At 48.2% G+C, this 23,107-nt stretch overlaps 1 protein-coding gene across 1 annotated transcript in view; it reads left to right on the plus strand.

Moving 5' to 3' along the window:
* LOC136662436 (trichohyalin-like) overlaps window positions 1–16,547 on the plus strand; it is an 85,566-nt gene extending 69,019 nt beyond the window's left edge. Inside the window, exons 30-39 of the mRNA XM_066639652.1 lie at window positions 1,503–1,565; window positions 1,801–1,860; window positions 3,018–3,128; window positions 4,034–4,192; window positions 4,615–4,752; window positions 6,634–6,699; window positions 12,566–12,673; window positions 14,057–14,209; window positions 15,535–15,589; window positions 16,531–16,547. Coding sequence (XP_066495749.1) covers window positions 1,503–1,565; window positions 1,801–1,860; window positions 3,018–3,128; window positions 4,034–4,192; window positions 4,615–4,752; window positions 6,634–6,699; window positions 12,566–12,673; window positions 14,057–14,209; window positions 15,535–15,589; window positions 16,531–16,547 — 930 coding nt within the window. The remainder of the gene's footprint in view (window positions 1–1,502; window positions 1,566–1,800; window positions 1,861–3,017; window positions 3,129–4,033; window positions 4,193–4,614; window positions 4,753–6,633; window positions 6,700–12,565; window positions 12,674–14,056; window positions 14,210–15,534; window positions 15,590–16,530) is intronic.
* The last annotated feature ends 6,560 nt before the right edge of the window (window positions 16,548–23,107 follow it).

The following is a 23,107-nucleotide window of genomic DNA, read 5'->3' on the forward strand; positions in this document are numbered from 1 at the left end:
TTTAATGGCTGTTCCCTAGTTCTGGTGTGAGACAGAAAAGAGCATCCACCAAGTACAGCAATCTCTTGACTTTCATCCGCTTGAGGGGGGAGCAGGGAAGAGTTCCCAGGCAAGGGCGCCCATTCCAAAAGATTGTGGTGGAAGTTCGCTTCACAGGTGCCTTTTCTTTCTTCCTCGCAGGAGGAGCTGCAAAGGAGGAGGCTGCAATATGAGAAAACTAGAAATGGGACCTAGCCTCAGAAAGGATTTAGGGCCACCCAGGAGAGTTTAAAGGTAATGCCTAAGAGGAAGTCACACACCTTACACAGCAGGAAGCCAAAGACAGCCCCAAGGAGAGGGACACTGCCTTTCAATCAAACTGACCATGTCTTTCCCCCTCTTAGCTGGGTGTGCAAATGCAATACACTTTTACAAACGTTTCAAGAGACCTCCCCCAATCAGCTTCTTCCACAGTCTTAAAGAAAACATTGAGGGCACAATCCAAACTGAGCCCTGGGACTGCGCAAGTCTCCTGTGCTGGCCTGGGAGAGTTGCAAATGTACTGTAAAGCACGTTTGCACCTCCATGCGAGTCGGCTGGGCTGGCCAAGGGATGCGTGCCAGCCCGTGGAGGCCGCATCCAGCCTCCATGTCGATGGGACACAGTAGGTCCATGCTAGCCGAGCTTGGCCAGCATGGGTATCTGGGGGAGGGACATGGGGAAGGTGGGGAAGAGGTGGGGTTTTGGGGCAGGGAAATGCAAGCGGTGGGCAGGTCTGTTCCAGCGCAAGTGAGGATTGCGTTGCCCAATATTCAGATGCGGTTCTAAAGATGTCTAGTAAGTGAGAAGCAACATCAGAACAAGAAAATACATCAGAATAGTTCTTGAAGCATCGTAAGAGGAGAGTGCCTCAGAATCCATCACAAACCCTAATGTCCTCCATGCTTCCCGAAAGGGCCAGGTGGGCCTCCCTTTGGAGAGCATCTCGCTTTGATGGCGCCCTGAAGAGTCCCTGCTTGCTGACCCACCGTATTTCAGAAGGGGCAGGAGAACCTGGAGCAGGAGCTTTGAAGCCGTGGCAGGAAAGCTGATGCAAAAGTGCCACAGACAGGCTTCCTCCACATCTGTTAAATTTGACCAAGCTTCCTGTGGAAGCTCATTCACCACCTCAGTGACACGTACTGTGTCCTCTGCTCTGGCTGAAACTCTGGGGAAATCTGTCTTTCCGCGTTAGCAGAATGGGGAATAGCAGCATTTAGATTTGGCAGACCAAATCATCAATCACACACACACACCCCCAGCCACCACCGGCAGCAGCAGATCTGATCATTCCCATGATAGGTACTTTGGCTGTAGGGACTAGAGATGCTGTGAGGAGGGAGCTGAAGGAAGTCATGTTCACATCGTCAGTGTCAGGAAACATGATTTTGTGGAATCAAAATGAAGGCCAATGGAGTGACATCCCAACCAATGACTATCGATACTGAAGCCAGATCTTCTCATGGATGTCTTCCATTTCCCAGGTCCCTGTGAAACCCCAGAGCTCAACAATATGGCTGTTTCCACTCCTGGACAGAGCAGAAGAGGTAAGGCTGCAAGAAGTGGGCCTAAGGTGGGTACTCCGAGAGGTCAGCCTAAGTGTGGTGGCCAACACTTTCATTCTCAGGGGTTTGCGAATCCTCAGAGAGAATTCCTGCTTGCCTCAAATGCAGCACAGTGAGGGGGGTGCAGCGAAGAATTCCCAGGCAAGGTTGTCCATTCCAAAAGATTGTGGTGGAAGTTCACTTCACAGGTGCCTTTTCTTTCTTCCCTTGAACCCAGACTCATGAAGAAAGATTCCTCCAAAGGAAGGAGAAGAGAAGGGAGAAGATAAAAGAAAAGGTATGACCATGGATGATCCAGGAGCATCTAGGAGGTGGGCCTGGCTGTGGCGGTGAGACCCTGCCAGCACTTCAACCATACAAGTGCAGCCCTGGAGCACTGTCTGGTGACAAGAGCGGAGGAGGGTAACCAGGCTGAAACGACCTCTGAATCGCTAGATCAGGGGTGCCCAAACTTATAATAACGCCTCATTGGTTCCCTGCTGTGTCATAACACCTCTCGGAACAATCAAAATCTTTGGTTTTGAGTTTTGAGTTAAGAAATCCACTTATTGTTACATAAGACTGTTGTGTTATCCTTTTGCGGTTATTTGGCTATAACATATGATAAAATACAGACAATTCAGCATGGTTTATTTCATTATATGCTGCATTAAATTACCCATCAAATGATACATAACACGATGGTGTCACTTGCCCCAATGCACACTCCCCCTCCTGAGTGCTCTACACAGCCTGGGCCCTTGCAGGGCCCACAACAAGTGTGGAGGAGGGTAACCAGGCTGAAACAACCTCTGAATCGCTAGATGATGGTGTTGGCTGTGGGGGGCCTATTCCCAGCTGAGCAAACTGGAGTTTCAGACTCTCCAAGGTGGTCCACACCTTGGTGACATCGAGACTTGACTGCTGTACTGTGCTCTACATGGGGCTGCCCCTCAAGATACTTCAGTGAGTTCAGAACTTGGCAGCCCATGTGGTCCCACAAGGTTGGCCATCTGATTCTGTCAAACTGCTGTTCTGATGACTGCACCTGCTCTAAATCCAGCTCTGGGCACAAGCTGTTCATGGTAGCCATGGTAGCCATGGTAGCTTCATCCATATGAATGGGCTCATCCCCTGAGCTCATCTGCAGTGGCCTTGGCTAGCTTCCACCTATGGTTAAGGTTAAGATGCAAGCAACACAGGGAAGGGCCTTCTCTGTGGCAGCACCCACATGCTAGAACTCCCTTCCGATTGATCTGAGCTCTGTGTGCTCCTGGATGCTCTTCTCAGAAGCGTTATACATCTTTTTGAACAGCTTTCCCATCTTCTCCCCTTCCTGTTCTTTGCTTCACAGTCTGTTTGGCTGTGTTTTTTTGGAGGGGTGGTGGTGATGGTGGTGGTTCAATCTTTCGTTTATTTTATTCTCACGTCTTCTATTTCCTCTGTTGCGCTTAGGTTAAAAAGGACATGCCACCCAGAAACGGTGCGGAAGACCAGGTCCCGTGCAAAGCCCCAAAGCCAAAGAGACACCTGTTTAGCTTTGTGGGCTGGAAAGAGGAGGAAGAGGTAAGGTTGTGGGTGCTCCAAGGGGTGCACCTGACATGTGGCCAACACTTCCAGGCCCAGTGGTTCAAGTCTTGTCAGGGGGAATTCAGGCTCACCTCTAATGTAGCCCAGTAAAGGGTGGATAGGGAAGATTTTCCAGCTAAGACCACCCAGTCCAGAGGATAGTGGCCTGTTACTCATTCCAAGGAGTGACATTTCTGGTAGTGGAGTCAGAAGACCAGCAGGGACTACAACAGAGATGCCAAGGAATTTTTCCAGCTGGGGCTCAGAGACAAACTGTTCAGGTTTCCAAAGTCCTCCTCACACTCTTTCACCAAAGAAAGACTGTAGTGCCCCAAAAGCTCCTCTCTGTGGTCAGGCTCAGAGAAGTAAACCATCTTTGTTTCTGACATCCACTGGAGAATCCCAATCTCAGTCTGGTCTTGGAGCAACTCTGCAGGGTGACCTGGCATCGAGAGGAGCTTACTCACTTACTAGGCCCTGCATCCAGTCCATTCCTGGGAGGAATCTGGTTGCACTTTGAAGGAAGGTCACCTCATGCGTGTCTTTCTTCTGTTAAACACAGGCTCAAAAACAGAGACTCCTCAGAAGGAAAGTGAAGAGGAGGCTTTTCACATTTCTTGGATGGAGGGAGCAAGAAAAAGAGAAGGTAAGACACGGATACTCCAGGTGGTTGCCCTGACTGTCTGGTGACACAAAGCCAACAGTTCAACAATATGAGTGCAACTGGGGACTGTCAGGCTCCCGTCCGAAGCGAAAGAGTGATGCATGTGAGGAAAACAGGCCATGAGAGGTCTCCAGGGATGGCCAACAGAATGGCTTCCCAAGCGGTGGCGGTGAAACTGGTCCCACACGGAAGTGAGATAACCTCACAGATATCTTCCATTTTTCTCTGTTGGACACAGGTTTCAAGTGACCCACCTGCCCAGAAGGCAGAACCCAATGGGCCGAACCTTCAGAAGGCCCAACCAACCATAAATACGGTTGTGGAGCAGCACTTTCCTGAACCCAGAAATGGGCAGCAGAAGGAAGAGCCTCCAGCAAGGGGGAGAAAGGAGGAAAGGGTAAGGCTGTGGATGCCCCAAGAGAAGGTCCAACAGTGGGGGTGGGGGAATGCCAGCCCTCCCTTGCTCAGAAATCAGAAGCTGTTCAAAGTAGCCGTAGAGTGTGTGTGGGAAGGGGTGGCGGAGAGTTCCCAAGAAAGGTTGGGCACCCCAAATATCGTTCTGTGTAACTCTTACATTTCTGAAGCAGGGAGAGAACTGGAGGCAGCCACAGAGATACCCAAGAAGCTCTCCAGAGAAGGAACGGGCAGGTTGCTCAAGTCCTTCTCTTAAGAGCCACAGATATTCATGCCCCCAAAGCTCTTCCCTTCAGAATTCTTCAAAGGGGGCAATTGGAAATGGGAGCGCTTCAGGGTCCCAGTTCCTGTGAGGTTCACTTTTTGTTTTTATTCTTTTTTGGGGGAAATCCTGGACCTTCCCAGCTGGAGAAACTGTGCGAACCCTGGCCCCTCGAGGACACCCTGAAGAAGCGCCTGGCCCAGACCCGGAAACATCAAGGGCGCCAACGGGATGACCTTCTCAGCAGCAAACGAGGAAGGCTGAGACTCCACCTTTGGCATGTAAGTGGGCACTTGCTTCTCTCCACCACAAAGGTGGCTTTGGGTGGGAAGACCAGGAGTGTGGGTCAACATCTCAGCTCCTCGCCTTGCACTTGCGTCCCTGTCTTGTGACTCATAAGGGTGCCAGAAGGGGATGTGGCAGCAGTGGCGTCACTAGGGTTGCCATCACCTGGTGTGGGAGGCCAGCACGTCACCCCCATGCAGTGGGTGGGGCAATGCCCTGGGCAGTTTCATGATGATGCACCATTGCCCAACCCTATGGTTTTTCTTGCTATAACTTTTGATAGAACAGAGATATTTTAATGCTGCTGGTTTCATTGCATTCTGCATGAAATTATGCATCAAATGACATATAACAAGAAGGTACCAAGAACTTAAACATTTTGGCCAGTAGTGTTGTCACCTGTGCACGCCAGCTGGTGCAGCCTGTGCCCCCCTAGAGATGCCATGATGTGACAGCAACCTATAGTTTCTCGGAGCCCACAAGTGCCACATACCTGATACAAGAGCACTGATATGAGATGCAAAATACCACATTATTCTAATATAAAAACAAAGAAAGGAAAGATTTGAGCAACACACAGAATGCAGGACGGGTAAGTCTTAAAGGGTCTGAGAGTCCTGGGCCCTCGATGACAGGCCTGGGTCCCACTGATGCTTCAACGAGAAGCATGTTCATGCTTGCAGTGCTGCTACTGGTTAAAATAGGCAGCTATCCAGACCCTACCACCCCATGTGGTCGAGTGGCATTTCTACTACCGAGGGGCCTTCTGCTCCCCCCAAAACTCTTCCATCGATCCATGAAAAGCAAAGTGTTCCACTTGCATACAGGTGTAGTGTCTACAAGTGTCACGTGTACTGGTGTGTGACCCTCCAGGAGGGAACTGCCGTAATGCTCCCCTCGCATAGAAGGCTCCCCTTGGAGAGTGAAGGAGACTCCAAATCCTTCCCCCACTCAGATCTGCATCTGAGCTGGGACAACATTCTCTCTCCCACTCTTTTCTCCCCCAGTAGCCATCAACACTCAGGCAACAATCCTATCCACACTTTCCTGGGTGTAAGTCCCATTGACTATAATTTGACTTACTGTTGAGTAGACATGCATGGGATTGGGCTCTCATCCACCCGTCTAACAGTCCCCCAAATATCAATCCTCGTTAAAGTCTTCCACAGGACATCATTGCCCTCTTAGTGGGGTGGCAATGGGACCCTAGTGGCCATGGGAGCCCGCAGCAAGTGGAAGGAGGAAGGAGGGGTCTGGAGAATTGGGGGGGGGATATAGACTATGAGTGTGTGTGAGTTGATGGACCCAATGCATCTAAGCCAGTGGTTCCCAAACTTTTCAGCACCAGGATCCAGTTTTCAAAACAACTCCATCGGGACCCATCTAGGTTTACCAGACTTTTTAAAAAGGTCTAGAAAGAAATAATATTTTTATTTAAGTAATAATAATCACAAAAAAGACCCTCCAACTTTATCTCTCTGTATTTACACATGCTTGCAAATTGCAGGAGCTCAGCTCCTTGCAGGGCAGTTAGCAGCAACCTTGAAAACTGCAGGAGCTCAGCTCTTTGCAGAGTAATTAGCAACTACAGCATCTGATTTTTCAGTAGCCTCAGGGCTTGAAGCAATTAGTGATCTGATCTTTCCACCACCCTTTGGCAACCCACCAAAAATCAGGTCATGATCCACTAGAGGGTCTCATCCCACAGTTTGGGAACCACCAATCTAAGCACATTTTATTATGACATTGTATACAAGACTAGAGTGGATTACCTTAATATGGGGGCCCCCTTAGGCATGATGCCCAACTGGGAGCATTTGGTCCAGTTGGCTGAAAGCAGCCCTGCTCATTCCTTCTCTTTCTGTTCATGAATTCAGGCATCAGAGAAGAGCACATCTCCAGGGCTGAGGAGGTCCGTCAAGAGACCCCTGGATGAGGCGGAGGTAAGCTCCTTTCAATCTTCAGCCCAGATGAGTCAGCCCAAGAAGACAGGTTACAAAGAAGAATCTCTATCCATGAGTCACGGCCTGCCTTTGGAGGAATGGTGCTTTATAATGGGTGTGTTGTGACCTTTGGGAAGCAATGGAGAAGGACAGGACATCCATAGGGGGAGAAAGGAGGCGCAAGTCTAAGGGTCTCCTCTTGTAATATAGGGTTGATCAAGGAGTGTTTAGAATCATAGGCAAGAGACGCAAAATCAATGCAGTGCGAGATGCTACATAGAGCATGTGATGAAAGGCAAAACAGGAGAGGCCAGGCCCTGACTTTAGCGCAGGGGTGCCCAAACCCTGGCCCTGGGGCCACTTGCAGCCCTCAAGGCCTCTCAATGCGACCCTCAGGGAGCCCCCAGTCTCCAATGAGACTCTGGCCCTCTGGAGATTTGTTGGAGCCCACACTGGCCCAACGCAACTGCTGTCAGCATGAGAGTGACTGTTTGACCTCTTGCGTGAGCTGTGGGATGAGGGCTCCCTCCACTGCTTGCTGTTTCAAGTCTGTGATGCAGCAGTGGCAGCAACGGAAAGGCCAGCCTTGCTTTTTGCAAGGCCTTTTATAGGCCTTGAGCTATTGCAAGACCTTCATTCATTCATATAAGTTCATCTTTAATATATTCATTTATTTAAACTTATGTAAATTTATTCAAATTTTAAATATAAATTAATTCTTTTTTTTACCCAGCCCCTGACACAGTGCCAGAGAGATGATGTGGCCCTCCTGACAAAAGCTTTGGACACCCCTGCTTTAGTGCACTGGTTCCCAACCTGTGGTTCCACAGGTGGTCCACGAGACCATGAAAAGTGTTCCATGAGGTCTAGAAAAAAAAGTTCATCAACTTTTATCGCTTCCAGCATCCCGTCGAGCGAGCACTCCCCTAAGGACCACTGAAGTGTTGGCTGCGGCTGTGGACTGTCCATGCTCTGCCCTTTCTGGTGGTCTCTGGGGGAGTGCTCGCTCAGCGAGAGGGCAGAGAGGGTGGCGAACGGACTGCCCACAGCTGCCACTGGAACTTCCAGTGACTTGCCGAGTACTCCCCTGTGGACTTCCATATCTAACTTTATTTGTTGTGTGCAGCAGGATGTGGGGGTTGCATTTGGTCCACAACAATTCCAGTTTTTGCCTCAGTGCTCTGTAGGCTCCTGAAGGTTGCTTTAGCGGGAGGCAAATCAAAGGCATCTTGCTCTCAGGAGCCTGCTTCAAACAAGCTCCGTGTATCTGTTTTCACCAAAGAACTGCACAAAGGAGGCTCGATACTTATAGCCCTCTTCTCTCCCTCACCATTGCTAATGATGCAGCCGTGATGACGGAGTGCGCAATGGTGGAGGAAGAGACCAGGAGGCCAATCAGAGGTAAGTAAACAGTACTTTTTTGGTCAGTGTTCAGATCAGGCGACCCACCACATCATCATGACTGTTAGGAATATAGAATCACCACATGATTTGCGTAACAAAGAACTGAGTCAATGCTTCCCTTTTCCCAAAGGACTTACCACCGGCAAACCGCCAAAAAACCGACCATCTGAGAGCCGTCCCTCCGAGAGTGCTGGAAGACCTCAATGACCTCTGTGACAGGCTGAATAAACTGGAGGTGGGGCCCAAAAAAGAGCCAGCCAATGTAGACCAGGCCAAGGAGGAAGCCAAGTAAACAAAGTGTTGCCTTTGCTGCCCAGAATGACTTCACTGCCCTTACACGGCATGTCGCTGCACCTTCAATACTTACCTTGTTGCCACCACCTCTGGCGACGTTACTGGTGCCCAAGAATCCCAAGCAAATGGATTCACTTCCCTCTCCTGTGTGTTTTGATGACACTGTGAAGCAACAAAGTGCCTCTGATTTAGATCCTCCATTGTTTGTCCCCGGCCTTAAAAAGCAGGCTGCTCCTGTATATGGAGGTTCCATTTTGCTATCACGGCTAACCGCTGTGGCAAGAAGGACTTTTGCATTATGATTTGGTCCTAAGAAGCTGTCTAAGCTGGCAGCCTAACGTTGCAAACAGTTATTTCATGTGTTGATTTTACAAATTTATAAGTTTATATTTCTCTTTACATAATTTCCATAATGCTTCCCCACATGCTTTATCTTGTGCCCTGAATACAGTAGTATAATGTTGATTTTTTTAAATTCACGTTCATGTTTTTACTGTGTGTCTTTTATATTGTCCATTGTCTCTATGTCCTGGAAATTGTTTTATGCGAATAAAGTTCTCAATCAATCAATGAATCAATCATAAATTCTATGTTTGTAAAATCAGAACGTAGGATAGTCATAGCGATAGCCCAGTTTTTCCAGAAGAGATTCACCAAAATATGAGAAGCTCTTCAAACCCTTTGCGTTTTGCTGGCCGGCTTCAGTGGCCAGGTTTCTGTTTTTAGCTGGAGACATCTTCCTGTGCATGTGTCATTTATCCCGGGTTTGTTTAGATATGTGTTCATGTGCAACCTCCTCTAGGGATGGGAGCAGACTAGAAGTAAACTAGATGAATTTGGCTACAGTTCAAGCTGTCTGGAACTGGTCTGTCAATGTGCGCGTGGAGACGGGGGATGCGCTGCGGTTGCACAGCACTCCTCCAGCACATGCTCTTATAAGCTCCACTGGTCATCATTGTAGCTCAGCCAAAGTCATATGATCTCAAGTATGTCACCTGTGGCTGACCCAGAAACAAAGGAGTCAGGCATGGCCAATAGGGGCTTATTTTGGAACAATGTGTTGGAGAATCTCAAACCCGTTCACAGCGTCAGACCCACAGGGATCGAATTAGGTTGGCAGCACTGGAAAAGCCGGTCCTCAGTCAAGCATAAATCTACAAAGGTGAAGACAGACAGAACATTGAGGTGGTGACCACAGTGGGTTCTTCACCGGCAATGGGATTCTGGCTCCATAACTCGACTCGCATGTGCGCATACCAGCGCATGGAACTCTGGGTTAGCAATCAGGCTTGTCTCCTACATGATACAGGTAGTCCGTTTGCTTTACTAAAAAGAAAAATAGGGGAAAAAACCCCAACCCAATTCTTATCCTTTAATATTAATAAAAAACAAAACATACATGGGCAGCCCAATCATAACTCCCCATGCCAGCACTGATGCAGCAGTGCCAACCTAACTACTGCTGTATCAAGCAGGGGAGTTTTGGCCTGTTGAAGCCTCTTTGAGATAAGGAAATATTTGTCCCCTTGCCCCAGCAGCCACCATGGATCAACTTGGACCTCTATAGCTAACCCAAGTCCATGTTGACCCATGCAGGTAGATCAAGCCTACCAAGAGAGGGTGCCACTGCCACCGAACCCCTTCCTGGGTGCCATCCGCACTCCTCACTGCTCATCTCCTCCCCATTCTGCCCACCCCACCATATTCCACCCCTTCCCTGCCTCCCTCTCGCCCCCTGCACTGCCTTACCTGCTGCGGCAGACATTTGGCATCCATCTTCACACAGACCGGGTCACTTTTCTTTTGGTTTCTCTGTCTTTGTTTTAAGACCTTGATTTTGAATTTGAGGAGATTTGGGGACGGAAAGCAGGAACTTTCTTTTCCTGCTCTTTCTGTCTTGTGGGCGACCCATGTCTTCATGGCTTCCTGTCCATGTCCTTCTTCCATGTGCACACGCATACCAGGTGTGCCTGGAAGCCAGCTTGGATGTGCAGATGGGCAATGCCAGCATCAGTGTATGTGCATGCACACCCAGGAGAAGACCCTGAGGTCAGATTCTAAGTCATGAGGCCATCAAAGGGCTGGACTGTAGGATCTCGAAAGCCAGATCTGCCTCCACACCACCAGCCTCACTATGTCCAGCTTGGAGCTACCTGAAGGGGGCTCTGTGGCTGAAACCCACTGACAGCCCAACCCAGTTCCCCCTTCCCCAATGCAGCTGTACCAATAGAGCATAAGCTGCATTCTCCTGGGGAGGGGCAGTCTGGGAGGCCTCCTCGAGGTAAGGAAGACTTGTCCTGGAGTAAGAGAACATTTGTTCCTTTACCCCTGGGTAAGCCCTCAGTGATCCTCCTCAATTCTGTGCCAGCTATTTTGCTGGTGCAAGTCCGCGTGGACCCGGAGGGTGGACTGAGGCTGGGAAGGGAGATAAAATGTCGGCGGAGCTGCTGCTGCTATCTGCCCCTTCCCGCCCCAACACTTTCCCATCCCCACCCCTATCCCTGTGCGTCCCTCAGAGTAGAAACACTCCATGAGATGTCTCTGCCCAAGTCTTGTTCATCTGATGTGCCATCTGCGCACAGGGGTACAGGCTATGTATGCACAGATGCTCACTTCATGTCCAACGTAAGCAGAGTGGCACACAATATCTATTTGTGAGAGGTCCAGTCCCTGCGTTGATTCCTGAAATGAATCAACAGGAACAGACATTCAGGCCAAAGAAGTACATTGACCAGGAATCCCCTTTCCCCATAAACACACATGACATGACTTGGGTGGACACTGAGGCCGTGTGTATTTATTGTACAGCAGGACAACAACCTTCCTGCCCAAACTTGTTGTCAGTCTCAGAGTTCTCCTGAACAGGGGCGTCAGCAGGGCTTGTGTCACCCATTGCGTCACCCCCATGATGGACCTCCTCCCAGATCAGACCATACAGATTCAATTACAAAACCATAAGCACAGCCTAAATGTGGTGGCGTCACTAAGGATGGCGACACTCCCATTCACTTTATTTATTTATTTCAATAGGTCACAGTGCAGGTCACCCAACAAATCAGTAACTAACAAACAAAAAAAGTGGCCAACACAACTGGCACTCAGACAACTGAATAAGAGCTCTAGTGTTAGCTTTGATACATGAAAATGAGAGTTGACTCATACTAACGCCTCATTGGTTCCCCGCTGTGTCATAACACCTCATTGCACCTCATCGGAACAATCAATCTCATTGGTCTTGAGTTAAAAAAATCCACTTTTTGTTACATAAGGCTGTTGTGTTATCCTTTTGTGGTTATTTGGCTATAACATAAGATAAAATACAGATAATTCAGCATGGTTTATTTCATTATATGCTGTGTTAAATTACCCATCAAATGATACATAACACGATGGTCTTATTCACAAATATCAAGATTTTCACAATGTTCTCCAGTCGTGGTGTCACTTGCCCCAATGCACCCCCCTTCCTGAGTGCTCCTCGCAGCCTGGGACCTTGTAGGGCCCACAACAAGAGTGGAGGAGGGTAACCAGGCTGAAATGAACTCTGAATCGCTAGATGATGGTGGTGGCTGCAGGGGGCCTATGCCTAGCTGAGCAAACTGGAGTTTCAGACTCACCAAGGTGGTCCATGCCTTGGTGACATCGAGACTTGACTGCTGTACTGTGCTCTACGTGGGGCTGCCCCTCAAGATTCTTCAGTGAGTTCAGAACGTGGCAGCCCATGTGGTCCCACAAGGTTGGCCATCTGATTCTGTCAAACTGCTGTTCTGATGACTGCACCTGCTGTAAATCCGGTTCTGGGCACAAGCTGTTCATGGTAGTCAAGGAACCCCCTTCATCCATATATATTGGCTCATCCCCTGAGCTCATCTGCAGTGGCCTTGGCTAGCTTCCACCTATGGTTAAGGTTAAGATGCAAGCAACACAGGGAAGGGCCTTCTCTGTGGCAGCACCCACATGATAGAACTCCCTTCCAATTGATCTGTGCTCTGTGTGCTCCTGGATACTCTTCTCAGAAGCGTTATGCATCTTTTTGAACAGCTTTCCCATCTTCCCCCCTTCCTGTTCTTTGCTTCACAGTCTTGTTTGGCTGTGTTTTTTGAGGGGTGGTGGTTCAATCTTTCATTTATTGTATTCTCATGTCTTCTATTTCCTCTGTTGCACTTAGATTAAAAAGGAGATGCCACCCAAAAACGGTGCGGAAGACCAGGTCCCGTGCAAAGCCCCAAAGCCAAGGAGACACCTGTTTACTTTTGTGGGCTGGAAAGAGGAAGAGGTAAGGCTGCGTGTGCTCCAAGGGGTGCACCTGAGACTTTGGGAGTGAGATGTGGCCAACACGTCCAGGCCCAGTGGCTCAACTCTTGTGTTGGGGTTCCCCTCCTCCCGCGAGTCCCGAGCTTACCCAGAGAGAAGGCTGCTGGACCAGAGCAGAGGTAGCACCCTTCCCAGCCCTTTCAGGAACAACCCTGGCAGCTCCAGGTGGGAGGGAAACAGAGAGAGGAAGTGGAGGAGTTGGGGTAAGCCCAGGGGAGGGCAGGCCCAGAGACAGGCCCTATTTGTACCCTCCCTGTGAGGGAAGGGGAGGGGCCAAAGGGGAGGGGTCTGCCTACATAAACCTGGAGGCCAGGGATGACAAGGCAGTTGGGAGTTAGAGAAGCAGGCAGGAGGATCTGAAGCTAGCAGCCCCTGCTCCTGACTAGCTCATGCTGCCAACCCAAAGAGGGGGAACTGGGTGACGCAACCTCCCTTCTTGTGGGGGAACTAGTCTGCGTCCTCCAGCAGGGGATCCTCCTCGGAATGCCTGGGCGGGCCCTCCCCTCCCCGACTGGGAGGCCCCACATCATCAGGGGGAATTCAGGCTCACCTCTAATGTAGCCCAGTAAAGGGTGGATAGGGAAGATTTTCCTGCCAAGACCACCCAGTCCAGAATGTTACTCATGTTACTCATTCCAAGGAGTGACATTTCTGGTAGTGGAGTCAGAAGACCAGCAGTGACTACAACAGAGATGCCAAGGAATTTTTCCAGCTGGGGCTCAGAGACAAACGGTTCAGGTTTCCAAAGTCCTCCTCACACTCTTTCACCAAAGAAAGTCTGTAGTGCCCCAAAAGCTCCTCTCTGTGGTCCGGTTCAGAGAAGTAAACCATCTTTGTTTCTGACATCCACTGGAGAATCCCAATCGCAGTCTGGTCTTGGTGCAACTCTGCAGGGTGACCTGGCACTGAGAGGGGCTTACTCACTTACTAGGCCCTGCATCCAGTCCATTCCTGGGAGGAAGCTGGTTGCACGTTGACGGAAGGTCACCTCACGAGTGTCTTTCTTCTGTTGAACCCAGGCTCAAAAACAGAGGCTCCTCAGACGGAAAGTGAAGAGGAGGCTTTTTACATTTCCGGGATGGAGACAGCAAGAAAAAGAGAAGGTAAGACACGGATACTCCAGGTGGTTGCCCTGACTGTCTGGTGACACAAAGCCAACAGTTCAACAACATGAGTGCAACTGGGGACTGTAAGGCTCCTGTCCGAAGCGAAAGAGAGATGCATGTGAGGAAAACAGGCCATGAAAGGTCTCCAGGGATGGCTTCCCAAGCGGTGGTGGTGAAACTGGTCCCTCACTTAAGTGAGATAGCCTCACAGATTCTTCTATTTCCTCTGTTGGACACAGGTTTCAAGTGACCCACCTGCCCAGAAGGCAGAACCCAATGGGCCGAACCATCTGAAGGCCGTCATAAACGTGGTTGTGGAGCGGCACCCTCCTGGACGCAGAGATGGGCAGCAAAAGGAAGAGCCTCCAGCAAGGGGGAGAAAGGAGGAAAGGGTAAGGCTGTGGCTGCCCCAAGAGGAGGTCCAACAGTGGGGGGTGGGGAAAGGCCAAGCCTCCCTGGCTCAGAAATCAGAAGCTGTTCAAAGTAGCCGTAGAGTGTGTGTGTGGGAAGGGGTTACTAAATTCCTACTGCAAACAAAGATTTTTTCAAGAGAATTTCGCTCTGTTAAATCCTGCTTTCTCTGTTAACTTAGAATTCAGACAGTTTCTCTGGAACGTCTTTGTTAATCAGGGCTTCTAATGTTAGTCTAATCTAGTCTGACTTACATTTCTATCTTATCTGAACAGTTCATACATTTGCTGTGAAACTACAGTTTGAGCCTGAGCATAAACTTGAATACAACTGAGCATGCATTGAATACAACAACAACATATTATACTTATAACTATAAAGCAAACTGTTATAACAAAGACTTGTTTCAACCATCTCATATTTGGGAGTCATGATGTTATTCAATTCTAAGTGTCATTGCTCCTCTTACTTCTGCCTGGTTGTACAACGTTCAGTATAATAGCCAATTAAGAATGTTCAACTCTTTAGGTAAAAACTTCATTGTTCTCATTTTTATCACTATTTACTTCATCACCTTTATTTTCACACTTGTTGCACACACTAAGGAATGTATTAGGGTGTCCTCCTTTTCAAGAATTTCTCTTACTAGAACACGAGGACTAATATCAGCTGGAATCAAAGCTCCTTGTCTTCCTTTTTGAGACAAGGGGGATAGACTGTGTAAACTTTGACTCCTGTACTTTCTATAGCTATGAGTTTTTTTTCTCTACCCACTGTGTTTTTCCTTCTAATTGTTTACAAACCAAATAATTTTTTTTCAAATCTGCATACACTTTGGTAAAAGGGCAAATGCAGTTTTTTTCAACGAAGTTCAAAGGGACAATGCCTTATTAATATATCAAATAGTGGGGCTGCAACTTTTTCATACAATTGTTGGTGTTCAAGATTCATTATAGCTTTTTTATATCCCATCAATTTGTGACAAAAAAATACAATAAAATACTAAACAAACTTTATACAATTATTGGTGTTTACAAAACCTGGCTTCTTTTTGAAGCTGCTCTATTTTTGCAAAGGAATCACAAAGTTCTGACAGCAAAGGTAGGGTGACCAATGTCGTTGATAAAGTCTCTCGAAGGATGTCATATATTGCCCGTGCGTAGATCAGTCAGCTTCCGGGTGTGACTGAAGCATAGGGTGTTGTCTCCAGATGATCCTCAAGCTTCTGCCGTGCGTAGACTGACCTGCTTCCGGTGAGGTCAGAGCAGGGTACTGATGATCTCTGCTTCCGGCGTTTCTTTTTCAGCATCAAATGGAACAAATTGTCTTTCTGGGCGACAGTTCAGGGCTTGTCAGCAGCTGTAAGTGTGCCAGAATCTGTTGTTCTCTAATGTCTTTTCAGCGTCAGGCGGAAGGGGTTGTCTTTGTCTCGACTGACAGTCTAGGAACTTACAGCTGCAGCTGGTTTTGTTCGCGTATGGTGTACTCAGAGGCGAATACTTGAACATTTCTTTATAATGGAGTTGGAGAAATTAACAAGACAGTGTGGAGTCTAGTTCATCGAGGTTCCAGAGCTTTGTCCCTCCAGTCGTAGACTCGAACATGATCTTCTGGCTGGAAGCTGTGCACAGGCTCTTTGAGGGGAATAGGGTCTATTCTCCCTATGTGTCTGTGGGTGGTACTAAGGAGTTTCCCTACTTCTGTGGTTCCCTAAGCTATTTCTATTTAACTTTTCCCAAGGACTGTGTTCTTACCCAACCCTTTCCATATGGGAGGTGGTCTCCCATATAGCATTTCAAAAGGAGTCAGTTTAGTAGCATGTGTGGGGGAGTTACATACTTTGAAAAGGGGCATAGGCAACACAGTGCTCCAGAATAACCTGGTTTCCTGCTTCGTCTTAGTAAGACTGGCTTTCAGTGTTTATTTCTTCTTCACTTTTTCCAGAACTCTGTGGATGGAAGCTGCATGTAATTTCCACTGCACTCCCAGTGTTTTAGCCACTGCTTCCACTATTTTGCTCACAAATGCAGGTTCATTATCTGAGTTGATTTCACTTGGGAGGCTACAGCGTGGTATGATTTCTTTCAGGAGCATCTTCACGACTTCTGTGGCTTTTTCAGTCTTAGTAGGCCAGGCTTCGGGCCATCCTGTTAAAGTGTCTACACACACAAGCATGTACTCATAACCTTGGACTCGGGGTAGTTCAGTAAAGTCTACTTGCAGGACATCCATTGGATGAAAGCCTACTTTCAATTTCTCAGGAGTTCCTGTTCTTACACATCTGGGGTTTGTTTTTGCACAGCTTATACATTTCTCTGATATTTCTTTGGCTAGAGGAGTCAAGTTCTTGAGATACAAGTGTCTTCTGACTAGAGTTTCCAATGCTGCTCCTCCCATGTGAGTTCCTTCATGTATTCTCTCCAACAGAGATGGTGCCATTTGTTGGGGAATCAGGAGCCTCTCCTCATGCATGGTATACTAGCTCCTATCGCTTCTGCAAATTTTTCATCTTCTACTGTACAGCTGGGCTTCCAATTAGCTATATCCAGAGCTGGGATAAGGGGTCCAATTAGAGGGGTTTGGGCTGCTTTCTTGGCTTCTTGATCTGCCCTTTGGTTGCCTCTGTGTACCATGGGGTCCCCCCTTTGGTGAGCTCTGCAGTGAACAACTGCTCCTTCTCTGGGTAAGTTCACCACTTCTAGTAGCCTGATGATCTCTGGGATGGACTTGATTTCTTTTCCTTGGGCATCCAACAATCCTCTCTCCTTGTACAGTGCTCCATGCATATGTAGCGTGAGGAATGCGAATTTCCAGTCTGTATAGATTGTAACAGACTGATCCTTGCTGAGCTCCAAGGCTTTGATCAGAGCTACCAGTTCTGCCTTTGGGGCTGATGTTCCCACAGGCAAAGGTCCTGAGTCCACAACTTCATGTTCTGTCACCACTGCATATCCAGCTCTTCTCACTCCTTCCTCTACAGTAGAACTGCCATCTGTGAACAGGATGAGGTCAGCATTTTGGAGGGGTTCATCCTTCAGGTCTGGTCTGGATGCATAGACCTCTTCCATTACCTATCAGCAATCATGCTCGATGGGATCTGTGGATGCTGGCAATAGAGTGGCTGGGTTCAAGGTTGTTGTGGTACCAATTTCTACCTCAGGGTTTTCACACAAAAGGGTTTGGTACCTTCCCGACCTGGCATTGCTCATCCATTGATGGCCTTTAGCGTTCAAGACAGGAACAATACAGTGGGGTCCATAGATGGTGATGTGGTGCCTAAGAGCCAATTTCTGAGCTTCTTCTAGAATCATAGCTGTGGCTACCACTGCTCTCAAGCACGGGGGCCATCCCCTTGATGGTTTGTCCAATTGCTTTGACAGATAGGCTACTGGCCCCTTCCATGTACCAATCTCTTGGGTTAGGACTCCAGCTGCAGTTCCATCTCTCTCATCCACATACAACTGAAAGGGCTTTGTTAGGTCTGGCAAACCCAAGGCTGGAGATTCCATGAGGGCCTTCTTCGCCTTGTTAAATGCTTCTTGCTGTTCTTTTTCCCACTGGAAGGGATCAGCTTCTTTCCCTTGTGTGGCAAGATAGAGAGGCTTTGCTAGAGCGGAAAAGTTGGCGATCCACACTCTGCAAAAGCTTGCCATTCTTAAGGAACCTCTCAGTTCTTTCCTGTTCTTAGGAGGGGGTATCCCGCATACTGCTTCTATTTTCTTTGGACTCAATCTTCTTGTTCCATGGGAGATGATGTAGCCCAAGTAGGTAGCCTGTTGTTTGCAGATCTGGGCCTTCTTTCGGGACACCTTGTAACTCGCTTCCCAGAGTATCTGCAGAACCTCTTGGGTTGCCTGGAGACATTCTTCCCGTGTGTGGGAGGCAAAGAGGATATCATCTACATATTGCAATACCACAGTGCCTTCCCGAGGTATAAAGGCCTTGAGATCTTGGGCTAGGGCTTCTCCAAAGAGTGTGGGAGAGTTCTTGAATCCTTGAACTAGGCATGTCCATGTGTACTGACGCTTGACACCCATGTCAGGATCTTCCCGGGAAAAAGCAAATAAGGTCTGACCTTTTGGGGAAAGGCTCAGGATCACATAGGGGTTGGCCACTACTAGATGGATTGTCTCTCTGGCCTTGTTGATTGCCCTAAGGTTCTGTACTGGCCTGTCTTCTCCTTTCTCTGGTTTGGGGACTGGAAAGAATGGAGTATTCCAAGGAGAGTGACATTCTCTCAAGATGCCATATTCCAAACGCCTTGCTCCATGTTTCTGTATTCCCTTCTGGGCTTCTTGGGGCAACATGTATTGCTTGATGGCTACTGGTTGAGCTTGAGCCTTCAGGGCTACTACCAAGGGTGGACGGTTCTTTGCTAGCCCTGGGGGGGTTTGTTTCTGCCCATACTCCCGGTGGAGCTTTCAGATCTTCTGGAAGATCACATTGTGGTTGTGAGTCCTTGTCCATAAGGACTGCCATGAGCTTCCAGGTTTTTTCTCTTAGGAAACCTTTTAGTCTTCCTCTTCTTCTTCCTCTTTCTCTGCCATCTTGCCTACTCCCACTTCCTCTTTCTCTGCCATCTTGACTACTTCCACTTCCTCTTTCTTTGCCTCTACTCAGGTTTTCTATTGGTTTTCTTGTTATGGCTGCTGCCAATAATGAGGCCTTTCTTTGATCCTTCTTTTCATCTTGCTTTTTCTTTTCTTCTGGTCTATTTGCATAGACTTTGGTTGCTGTTTCCACAATAAGATCAATGTTTTGGGCTAGACATTCTTCTTGCTTCTGCAACTTGCGTCTGATGTCTTCTGTTGACTGCTGGATGAATGTCTGGTTGATTGTTCTTGCATTCTCCGGGGCTTCTGGGTCTCTGTAGGCTGAGTAGATCTTTACCAGAAGCTGTCCTGGACTTTCATTTTCTCCCTGGTGAATTTGAGGGATCTTGGCCAAATTGGTGCACTTTGACTTGCCTTCTTTATCCCTTCCATGATTGCATCCCTCATTCTTTGTAGGGCTATCATGTGTTCTGCATTGTATGGGTCCCAATTGGTTAAACCCAAGCTTGCCATCTCTTGCCTGGCTGGAGGAGTAGTTTTTGCGCCCTTTGCGCCCTGGGTACGCAGTTTGCACCCCCAAGTCTATCTCCTCAGCACTACCTATTACCTTGAGAGAGACTACGATTTTGCGTTGTGCCTAACGCCCCTAGTCTCCTCTGGGGGGTTGGTCGAGCCCCCCCTTCCCTCGTAAACAAGAGGGGCAACAATTCCTATTTATACTTTACCAAGGATGTCTTTCTTTCCCGGGTTCCACCTCTCCTGTGCACAGCTTCTCTGCTTGGAACACAATCACCAGCTTGTTGGGGCTTCTGCCTCACCAATCTCCTCTGCAAACGAGGTCTCCATGCTGCACCTTCCTTGTGGCGCCTTTGGTAGGGAGCGGGAGCCTGGCAACAGGCAATAAGCGAAGACGGGTCCTGATCCGAAGTCCTTTACGGCACCACAAATGTTGCGAGGTGAAATGCAAAGTCCGCAGCAAACTTCAAAAGCAAACTTTAAAAGTAAAGTTGAAAACAAACTTAAAGTTGAAAACAAACTTGGTGGGCAAGAATGGTGACATCTGCAAGCTTTAATTTCTTTGCCAGCAACGGGCCTCTCAAGGACTCCTGTCCAAAGTGATGAGAGCTCTGGGAGCTAGGTGGGAACTCTCAGTGTCTCCAGAGAAAAGCAACATTCCAATCTGAATCCTTGGTTTATATAGGATTCTGGCTCCTTTGTTTGAAAAATCTCACTGTCATTGGCTAGGGGGTCATGACATCAGAAATGGAGCCTTTCTTAGGATTGGCTAGTTCAAATGACCAATGAAGAAACAGACGTTTACATTGAAACTTATGTATCCAACAGTCACTAGGTGGCACTGTTTACACATTATTACAGGACTAATTTGAATTCCCTTTATCAAACAGTGCAGATTCTCTATCATCTAAACCTTTGGTTTTCTATCGTTCTCTGTATTTATATTTACTCAATTCAATACAAAACAAACTAAATTCCTACTACAAACAAGGATTTTTCAAGAGACTTTCTCTCTGTTAAATCCTGCTTTCTCTGTTAACTTAGAATTTCTCTGGAATGTCTTTGTTAATCAGGGCTTCTAATGATACTTTCCAGATCTTCTTGCTTATCTGTTCTTGTCTCAGCTGATTTGTAGGTGTTTTGTATGTACCAGGCACTATCTTGTAGGGAAGAAAGGTTGGGCACCACTAATATCGATCTGTGTAACTCTTACATTTCTGAAGCAGGGAGAGAACTGGAGGCAGCCACAGAGATACCCAAGAAGCTCCCCAGAGAAGGAACAGGCAGGTTGCTCAAGTCCTTCTCCGAAGAGCCGCAGATATTCAGGCCCCCAAAGCTCTTCCCTTCAGAATTCTTCAAAGTGGGCAATTGGAAGTGGGGGTGCTTCAGGGTCCCGATTCCTGTGAGGTTCACTTTTTGTTTTTATGCTTTTTTGGGGGAAATCCTGGACCTTCCCAGCTGGCGAAACTCTGCGAACCCTGGCCCCTCGAAGACATCCTGAAGACGCACCTGGCCCAAAACCGGCACCATCAAGGGCACTAACGGGATGACCTTCTCAGCAGCAAACGAGGGAGGCTGAGACTCCACCTTTGGCATGTAAGTGGGCACTTGCTTCTCTCCACCACAAAGGTGGCTTTTGGTGGGATGGCCTGGAGTGTAGGTCAGCATCTCAGCTCCTCGCCTTGCACTTGCGTCCCTCTCTTGTGACTCATAATGGTGACAGAAGGGGATGTGGCAGCAGTGGCGTCACTAGGGTTGGCATCACCCAGTGTGGGAGGCCAGCACATCAGCCCCATGACGGACGTCCTCCCATGCAATGCCCTGGGCAGTGGCATGATGATGCACCATTGCCCCACCCTCTGGTCTTTCTTGCTATAAATTTTGATAGAACAGAGATATTTTAATGCTGCTGGTTTCATTGCATTCTGCATGAAATTATGCATCAAATGACATACAACAGGAAAGTACCAAAATCTTAAAAATTTTGGCCAGTAGTGTTGTCACCTGTGCACGCCATCTGGTGCAGCCTGTGCCCCCCTAGAGATGCCATGGTGTGACAGCAACCTATAGTTTCTCAGAGCCCACAAGTGCCACATACCTGATACAAGAGCACTGGTATGAGATGCAGAATACCACATTATTCTAATATACAAACAAAGAAAGGAACGATTTTGAGCAACACACAGAATGCAGGATGGGTAAGTCTTAAAGGGTCTGAGAGTCCTGGGCCCTCGATGACAGGCCTGGGTCCCACTGATGCTTCAAGGAGAAGCATGTTCATGCTTGCAGTGCTGCTGCTGGTTAAAATAGGCAGCTATCCAGGCCCTACCACCCCATGTGGTCGAGTGGCATTTCTACTACCGAGGGGCCTTCTGCTCCCCCCAAAACTCTTCCATCGATCCATGAAAAGCAAAGTGTTCCACTTGCATACAGGTGTAGTGTCTACAAGTGTCACGTGTACTGGTCTGTGACCCTACAGGAGGGAACTGCCGTAATGCTCCCCTCGCATAGAAGGCTCCCCTTGGAGAGTGAAGGAGACTCCAAATCCTTCCCCCACTCAAATCTGACAACATTCTCTCTCTCACTCTTTTCTCCCCCAGTAGCCATCAACACTCAGGCAACAATCCTATCCACACTTTCCTGGGTGTAAGTCCCATTGACTATAATCTGACTTACTGTTGAGTAGACATACATGGGATTGGGCTCACATCCACCCATCTAACAGTCCCCCAAACATCAATCGTCGTAAACGTCTTCCCCAGGACATCATTCCCCTCTTAGCGGGGTGGCAATGGGACCCTAGTGGCCATGGGAGCCCGCAGCAAGTGGAAGGAGGATGGAGGGGTCTGGAGAATTGAGGGGGGGGGTATAGAATATGAGTGCGTTTGAGTTAATGGACCCAGTGCATCTAAGCCGGTGGTTCCCAAACTTTTCAGCACCTGGATCCACTTTTTAAAACTGTACTCCATTGGGACCCATCTAGGTTTACCAGACTTTTTAAAAAGGTCTAGAAAGAAATAATATTTTTATTTAAGTAATAATAATCACAAAAAAGACTCTCCACATTTATCTCTCTGTATTTACACATGCTTGCAAATTGCAGGAGCTCAGCTCCTTGCAGGGCAGTTAGCAGCAACCTTGAAAACTGCAGGAGCTGAGCTCTTTGCAGAGTAATTAGCAACTACAGCATCTGATTTTTCATTAGCCTCAGGGCTTGAAGCAATTAGTGATCTGATCTTTCCACCATCCTTTGGCAACCCACCCAAAATCAGGTCATGATCCATTAGTGGGTCCAGTCCCACAGTTTGGGAACCACCAATCTAAGCACACTTTATTATGACATTGTATACAAGACTAGAGTGGATTACCTTAATATGGGGGCCCCCTTAGGCATGATGCCCAACTGGGAGCATTTGGTCCAATTGGCTGAAACCAGCCCTGCTCGTTCCTTATCTTTCTGTTCATGAATTCAGGCATCAGAGAAGAGCACATCTCCAGGGCTGAGGAGGTCCATCAAGAGAGCCCTGGATGAGGCCGAGGTAAGCTCCTTTCAATCTTCAGCCCGAAGAATCAGCCCAAGAAGACAGGTTACAAAGAAGAATCTCTGTCCATGAGTCACGTTCTGCCTTTGGAGGAATGGTGCTTTATGATGGGTGTGTTGTGACCTTTGGGAAGCAATGGAGAAGGACAGGACATCCATAGGGGGAGAAAGGAGGCGCAAGTCTAAAGGTCTCCTCTCGTAATATAGGGTTGATTGTGGAGTGTGTAGAATCATATGCAAGAGACGCAAAATAAATGCAGTGTGAGAGG

The sequence above is a fragment of the Tiliqua scincoides genome, chromosome 11, assembly GCF_035046505.1.
Source record: "Tiliqua scincoides isolate rTilSci1 chromosome 11, rTilSci1.hap2, whole genome shotgun sequence".
NCBI classification, from domain to species: Eukaryota; Metazoa; Chordata; class Lepidosauria; order Squamata; family Scincidae; genus Tiliqua; species Tiliqua scincoides.